Source organism: Phlebotomus papatasi, unplaced genomic scaffold (assembly GCF_024763615.1).
Source record: "Phlebotomus papatasi isolate M1 unplaced genomic scaffold, Ppap_2.1 HiC_scaffold_140, whole genome shotgun sequence".
Taxonomy (NCBI): domain Eukaryota; kingdom Metazoa; phylum Arthropoda; class Insecta; order Diptera; family Psychodidae; genus Phlebotomus; species Phlebotomus papatasi.
In genome coordinates, this window is record NW_026604386.1 from 5304 (window position 1) to 12822 (window position 7519).

Here is a 7519-nt window from a genome sequence, read left to right on the forward strand (position 1 = left end):
CTTTCATAGCCACCGTGAAAATGATAGAATTAGAGCTTGCATATATGTCTCTAAAGACATGAATGTAACGTTTCTACCCCAATTTTCTACGGGGGATCTCGCGGCGATTAGAATGGAGGTCGAAACCACTCAAGGGAGTAAAAGCGTGGTCTTTGCCTCGGCCTATTTGCCGTATGATTCAACCGACCTGCCGCCATCTATTGAGCTGGCGTGTCTGGTTGAAGCCTGTCATCGGAACTCCTGGGAACTGGTCGTCGGGGCTGATGCAAACTCACATCACACAGCGTGGGGCAGCACGAACACCAACAGACGAGGTGAGTCCCTTTTAGAGTTTATTTGTACTAACAATCTTGATATATTGAATGTCGGAGACAAGCCTACCTTCTTCAACAGAAGCAGGAAGGAAGTCATTGACGTCTCAATAGGAACAAGTCTCATGGCCGAACTGACCAAAAGGTGGCACGTGTCGGAATATCTCACCATGTCTGATCATGGCAGAATATATTTCGACATTTCGGCTGAGACTGAAGGTTTAGAACCCTACCGAAATCCGCGGAAAACAGACTGGGTATTATTTGAGCGGTCATTCGTGGATGGATGGGGGGAAAATGATAGCATGCCGAGGGACGCGCGGGGCATTGAAGAGGCGGTTGGCAAACTGAACTCAGCCATGTTGTCTTGTCCATTAACAGTCGGATTACCAAAACAAAAGCGGAATTCACTTCCAAAACAGCTTAGTCTTTTAAGACAGAGCACCAGGAAGTCTATTAACCGTGCCCGCAATACTATACAAGACTGTGACTGGGATGAAGCGGTCGCTAATAAGAGGGAATACAAAAAACAAGTAAGGAAATGGAAAAGAAACAGTTGGAGGGATTTTTGTGGGGAAATCACTACCGTCAATGAAGCGGCAAGGATTAAAAAAGTCCTATCAAAAAATCCCTCTGAGCAGGTAGGTATGCTGCGGCTTCCAAGCGGTGGTTACACCACCACACCGTCAGAAGCCGCTCGCCTGCTGCTTGAAACACACTTTCCGAATTGCGTGATAGGTGATCAAAATTCGGATAGTGCCTGTTCTGAATCTTATATAGGTAGGAGCAGTGATTGGGGGAAAGCTGCAGAGGTAGTCTCACCTGAAGGCGTGGAGTGGGCACTGAGTACTTTCTCACCGTACAAAACTTCATGTATGGACGGTATCACCGTCCTGAAGCTATGCTTCAGCGCGTGGCTAAGATGATTATTCCATACCTCTGTAACATTTTTAAAGCGTGTCTTGCCACCGGTTACGTACCACACGCCTGGAGGCAAACACGAGTCGTATTCATACCGAAGCCGGGGAAGAGCAATTATGACGACCCCAAGTCCTTCAGACCGATCAGTCTGACGTCATTCTTGCTTAAATCCCTGGAAAAGCTTTGTGATAGGTACATCAGGAGTCAAGTTCTTGTTAAGAGACAACTGTGTACTACGCAACACGCATATCAGAAAGGTAAATCTACCGAGTCGGCTCTCCATCAGTTGGTAAGCCGACTGGAGAAATCAATTAGTGACAAGGAAATGGCACTTGTAGCATTCTTGGACGTGGAAGGAGCCTTTGACAAGGTCAATTCCAAAGCTCTACTTAAGGCTATGAAGGACTTCGGTATCGGCCATACCTTGTAAAGAATGTTAATCAACATAGTGAGACATCGGACTGTGGAGGCGAGGATTGGCGGAGCCCGCCTAAAAGCAACCGTTAGCAACGGATGTCCTCAGGGTGGGGTCCTGTCACCCTTGCTTTGGTCCATGGTTGTGGATGGTTTGTTAGTGGAACTGAATGCGGCAGGCCTTTATTCACAAGGGTATGCCGATGACATCTGCATAGTTGTGCGAGGCAAATTTTTACCTACTCTATGCGACTTAATGCAGAGGGCACTTAGTATCGTAGAAAGATGGTGTACAGTTCGCGGACTTACCGTTAATCCCGGAAAGACCGCACTAACCATCTTTACTAGGAGGAAGAAACTAGATGGATACAGAGCACCCAAATTATTTGGGCATGATCTCTCTCTCCACCAGGAGGCAAAATATCTAGGCGTTTTGCTTGATAATAAACTAACCTGGAAAAGTCATGTAGAAGGCCGGATCGACGCGGCTATTAGATCCTTTTTCAATTGTAAACGACTTTTCGGCAAAAGCTGGGGCTTATCGCCGAAAATTGTGTTGTGGATTTACAAAACCGTAGTTAGGCCGTTAATTTCCTATGCAGCTGTGATTTGGTGGCCAAGAGTCGAATTTAAAAATTCGGCGCGATCACTACAGCGGCTCCAAAGATTAGCGTGTCGTTCAGTGACGGGGGCTATCAAGACAGCGCCAACAGCGGCTCTTGAGGTCATGCTAAGCCTGCCACCACTACCGCTCTATATAAAGGCGGAAGCGTGCTTGGCCGCTCTGAGGTTACGCTCAGCAGGAACTTGGAAGGTAGGTTGCCATCCGGCCGGCCATACGAGAATCCTCGATAAACCGGTCCGGAGGCACCCTGAACTTTTAATGAAAGATGACTATGATAGATGCGAAAAGCCTATTAAAAAACGAGTTAAAGCTACAATATACACCAGAGCCGAGTGGAGTGAACGCTAAGGGCAGATTATTGAACCCGGAGCCGTTACTCTGTTTACAGATGGTTCATGTGTTGAGGGCTCCTCAGGAGCCGGCTACCACTGTCTAGAGCTCCAGTTGAGTGGATCGGTGTCCCTTGGCCATTACACCACGGTGTTTCAGGCTGAGGTCGCTGCCATTACGCTGGGCACCCAAAGACTGTTGGAGGCCGGTATTGAGGGAAGGAAAATACAAATCTTTTCGGACAGCAGAGCTGCAATTCTCTCCATATCGGGCTGGAGATCGCGATCTGCTCTTGTCGCGGAATGCCAGGAGGTATTGGAATTGACTTTCCGGCAATGCGAGGTTGATCTATACTGGGTACCTGGACACCAAGGAATTGAAGGCAACGAAGAAGCAGACCGCCTTGCAGTTGAGGGAGCAGGGGTTGACTTCGTTGGACCTGAACCAGTAGTCGGACTATCCTCACAAATGAGGAAGTCAATTATATTAGAAGATATGATCAAGGCTCATCAGGCGTAGTGGACAGCGGCAAACACGTGTCGCGTGTCCAAACTGTTTATGACCGAAATTAACAGGAAGCGAACGGATTATATTGTGTGTGGCAGCCGCTGGAGAGCACAGCGGTTTGCCAACCTTCTAACCGGTCACTGCCTCAATAAACATCTAAATAGGATGGGCATTCAATGCAACATAATATGCAGAGGATGCAATGAATCTGAGGAGACGGTCACACATCTAGTGTGTGACTGCCCTAGCTTGTATAATCTGAGGCGGATGCTGCTTGGTAAAGCAATACTGTCTCAGAATGAGTTATCGGGGTTAAAACCAGCCTGTTTGATGGAATTTGTCCGGAGAACTGGCTGGCTTGACACACCCCGCCCTTAATTAGGGTAGTCTAGGGGATGCATAATGGGCCCAAACAGAGGCCTGGGTGCAGCGGTGCTAATTATACTTTTGAGTCACCGCCCCCTTTTATAATCTAATCTGATCTACATGTGTACAAATTTTTTTTCAACAGGTGTTTTTTCTTTCACTCACTCTTTCTCTTTTTTTTTTAGACGGAAATCACACACTTCTCTCTCGTCTAATTGTCCACTTATTCTTCTTTTTTTTTTCTTCCTCCTCCTTCAAAATATATTGCAAAACTGATATATTTTTCTGAGTTTCACTTCTCCACATGGGCAATTCATCTCACTATACCTTTCGGCTTATTATTAAGGTATACAATCATAGTAAGGTATCACAATTCTCCCAAAATAAAAATAAAAACAAAAAAAGGAATCTTTTGCTGTTTTCTGTGGTTTCTCTACCTCTCACACTCTAGCTCCTACATCCACTCAAAACAATACTCTTCTGCTCATCATACCACCTCGCGACAGAATTTTTGTACACGTAACTTTAATAACTCTTGCCTCAATTGTCCTCTGTGTCTCGCAGTTGTTTTTTTTTTGCTCTGCCACTAGTGAGCAAAGTTTTTTTCTTTTTGTATTTCTAACTTAGCTATCTGTCAAACAAAATTGTCACAATTTTTCCACTTGTTTTTCGCAGATATCACTTGGAACATTTGCAGCAGTTTTTTTTCTGATGCAATGTTCTTATAAATCCAAAGAGTACACACTTACACTTCACTACTTGTGTCCTTTTTTTTAAATATTTTTATTCGTGTCAGTCGGTTAAAAATATCCCTTTGCCCTTATCCAGTCACAATAACGTCACAGAAAAGTCTTCACAACGTCTCGTCCCTTGTGCGGCTCTCAAATGCTCTGTTTATTTTTTGACAGAAAGACAGAAAATATAAAAATATGAAACCTAAATAATTTTTCTCAATTGAAAAAAGCTTAGGTGACTCTTGCACACACATACACACATCGCATGCCAAATTTCGTCACATGTGTGTGACTTAGTGTTCCCCCTACTCCCCTAAAATCACCACAGTGCGTCTGTGTCGCACTTGGAACAATGTGGCCACGAGTGTGTACCGTCGTAAGTCGTCACACATCGGTCTTGTGTGCTAATTGCTGCAATGTGGAATATTAATGTATGTGGTCAGTTGGTTTGTCCGCTGGGGTGGGGAGGGGCAAAGGATCTTTCCAACTCATGTGTCAATCCCCTCTCCTCACACCCCTCACTTTTTGCACGCATTTTCTGACACATCACCCATTGGAGTGGGGGAAGAAAACTTCTTACCAAAGGAGGCGCTGATCTTTGACTTTTCACCCCCCTCCCGCGTATACCCCTCACTTTACCGACAAACAAAATACCCCAAATCCAAAGCCTACTAAACCTTCCAGAATATTAAAAAAAAATAAATAAAATAAAATATTTCCTATGAAAAAAAATTCCCCAAATAAAAATGTCTCTGAGAGCCCAGTGTGTGGAGTTAGCAAGTCATATAATAAGAGTGAACAAAAATGTTCCTCTCCCTCTCTCTCGCTCTCGTCAAATGTCGCCACTATCTCGACCCACCTCCATTTGACTTGAGAAATTCCCGAATTTTCTCAAATCCATCAATTGCAGCCATTTTTACCCATTCATCCCGGTGCCCCGGACATGAACATTTAAACAAAGGGAGAGAGTTTTTTTTTGCCACAAACAAACAATTTGTGTTCCAGAGGGGGGGATATAATGAGAGTCCTAATAAATTGTTGATTAGTCATGATTTTGGTTTAAAAAAAAAATGGGTCAAGAAAGTCGAAATGAGAGGTTTGTCTAAATTATGTAGAGTGGTTAGAATTGATGACCAATGTTCCAGTTGTAACCGAAAATATAAAACGAGGTTGGGTACTCAAGTGTTAAGGCAAGTGTCAACATCGGATTTTTTGGCTGCGGAGAAAATTTTGTCTAAATTTTGTATTTCTCGTTACCGAGACTCAATTTCAGTGTACCAATTGGCAGACAGCGGCCACGGGCATCTCAACCGTGTGTTGGTTCCTTTTTTCCGTGGCTCCTGCAGCTTAAAAACTAATAATATCTGACGGTCGATCTGACAGCTACGTGGCATTGGAGCTTTTCTACGAGTGGTCCTTTCTTCAAGTAAAGAGTTTGATTGTTACGCTGCAGTAGATCTGGTGACGAGAGGATCGGAGGAACAGGACGATATCAACTTGTGGCTAAGGATCTTTGTCTCAAATACCAAGAAGCATCTGACGGTCGATCTGACAGCTACGTGGCACTGCGAATTTCTACGAGTGGTTTTTTCTTCAAGTAGTGAGCTCTGCTGTAACGCTGCAGTTGATCTGGTGACGAGAGGATCAGGAGGAGTAAGGCGACGTCGACTTGTGCTTCAGGATCTTTGTGTGAGAAATTTTGGGGCGCTGTTGAAGGAGATTCATCGTGACATACGGGAGACTGTGAGTTTTGCATCAAGAGCGCATTACTCTGGTTTGGATCTTTGCCAAGATCTCTTAAACTAAGAATTTTTAAAAGTTCAAATAATTCAAAGGGAAATCTCTTAAGTTAAGAAGTTTTAAGAAGTTCTTTATTTTTTCAAAGGGGTTGGTATATGTCGGTGCGAAAAGTAGCAAGCTTAGAAGAACTTAAAGAAAGTTCAGTAAAGAGGGCTCGAAGCACAGAGGATATTAGAAATTTTTTGAAAAGTGTAAGAGTAGAAGAAAGAAGGGAAGCGAGAGATTCTATAAGAGGGGGGTCCAAGCTAACTGAGAACAATCCAAACGTAACCGAAAAGAGTGTAAATATGCCTTTCTCGCCCGGTAAATCCAAGGAGTCACCCACGGAGACTGTAACTGTAGTGCAAGCTATAGAAAAATTAGCAATTGAAATGAAACAAATGAGAAAGGACTATTCATCGCTAATAGAAGAAATTAAAGAAGTGAGGAAAGAATTGCAAAAGGCTCACGAAGAGAGAGAAAAGGAGGTAAAGATATGGAAAGAAGATTTCGCAAAGTTAACTGCTAGAGTGGAACAGCTTGAAAGGCGCGAAAGGAAGAAAAACCTCGTATTGACTAACGTACAATTGACGGGGGATGGATCGGTAAGGGAAAAGCTTGTAAAATTTCTCGAGGAACATCTTGAATTGAGTACTGAGATAGAGGATGCCTTTAGTGTGGGTAGAAAGAAAACCAGGTGGATAGTTAAATTAAGAAGTTTGGAAGATAAGAGAGAAGTGATGAGAAAGAAAAGTCTGTTGAGAGGAAAGAAAATAAATGGGGATAGCGTATACATTGATGATGATCTTACTGAAGCTGAAATGAGAGTGCAAAAACTATTGAGAGACAGGGGAAGAAAAGAAAGGGAAGATGGAAAAGTGGAGAAAGTTGGATATCAAAAAATTTTTATTGATGGTGAAAGATGGGATTGGAGCGAGAAGGATAATGGAATAGTAAAGAGTTCTTTTTTAAGGAGATTTTCCTCACGAGAGCGAATGGACGATCAGTAACGGCTATATAAAACAATTCGGACAAAAGACAAATAAAAATATTATTTTGGAATGTTTCGGGACTACGATCTAAAGATGACAATTTTTGGGAATATGTGAAGGAGATGGAGATTGTCTTTTTAGTAGAAACTTGGATTGAAAAAAAAGAGTTAGCAGTATGGGAAAATAAGTTACCAAGAGAATATAACTGGTTGTGGACACCTGCAATTAGAGAGAGTAATAAAGTGTAAGCCCAGATGGGGCTCACCTAAAATAGAATTATCAATTTCTAGAGGGAGAATGGGGAACTGAGGTTTGCCACCCTTATTTCAACTTCCTGAGAGTGACTGTCCACGGCGACTGATGCTCACTCACTGAAGTACTGATGTTAATTGCCATAAGCAACAAGAGCACCATATAGCAACCTTCAGCACCCGCCTTGGGATGGTAGGGGTTGGGCGTGTTAAAGGAATAAGGAATTGGGATTGGTGGGTTGCAGCCGTCGACGAGGGTTGACATGTGTCGAATAGGCCGCACGCTCTA

The 7519-nt window shown here is 43.5% G+C and overlaps 1 protein-coding gene across 1 annotated transcript; it reads left to right on the forward strand.

Moving 5' to 3' along the window:
* The first annotated feature begins 1665 nt into the window (after window positions 1-1665).
* Window positions 1666-3120, forward strand: LOC129808865 (uncharacterized). The gene is made up of 3 exons (XM_055858769.1): window positions 1666-1798; window positions 2330-2460; window positions 2626-3120. Exons 1-3 carry the CDS (start codon window positions 1666-1668, stop codon window positions 3118-3120), a joined length of 759 nt encoding a protein of 252 aa, XP_055714744.1.
* Window positions 3121-7519: the final 4399 nt, after the last annotated feature.

What these genes read in the sequence shown, in the direction of transcription:
- LOC129808865 (XM_055858769.1), top strand. Translation starts at nt 1,666, where the DNA reads ATGTTAATCAACATAGTGAGACATCGGACTGTGGAGGCGAGGATTGGC. An exon ending in TTGGTCCATGGTTGTGGATG is followed by an intron (nt 1,799 to 2,329) that starts GTTTGTTAGTGG and finishes CGTGTCGTTCAG; the next exon opens with TGACGGGGGCTATCAAGACA. An exon ending in GCTCAGCAGGAACTTGGAAG is followed by an intron (nt 2,461 to 2,625) that starts GTAGGTTGCCAT and finishes CGCTAAGGGCAG; the next exon opens with ATTATTGAACCCGGAGCCGT.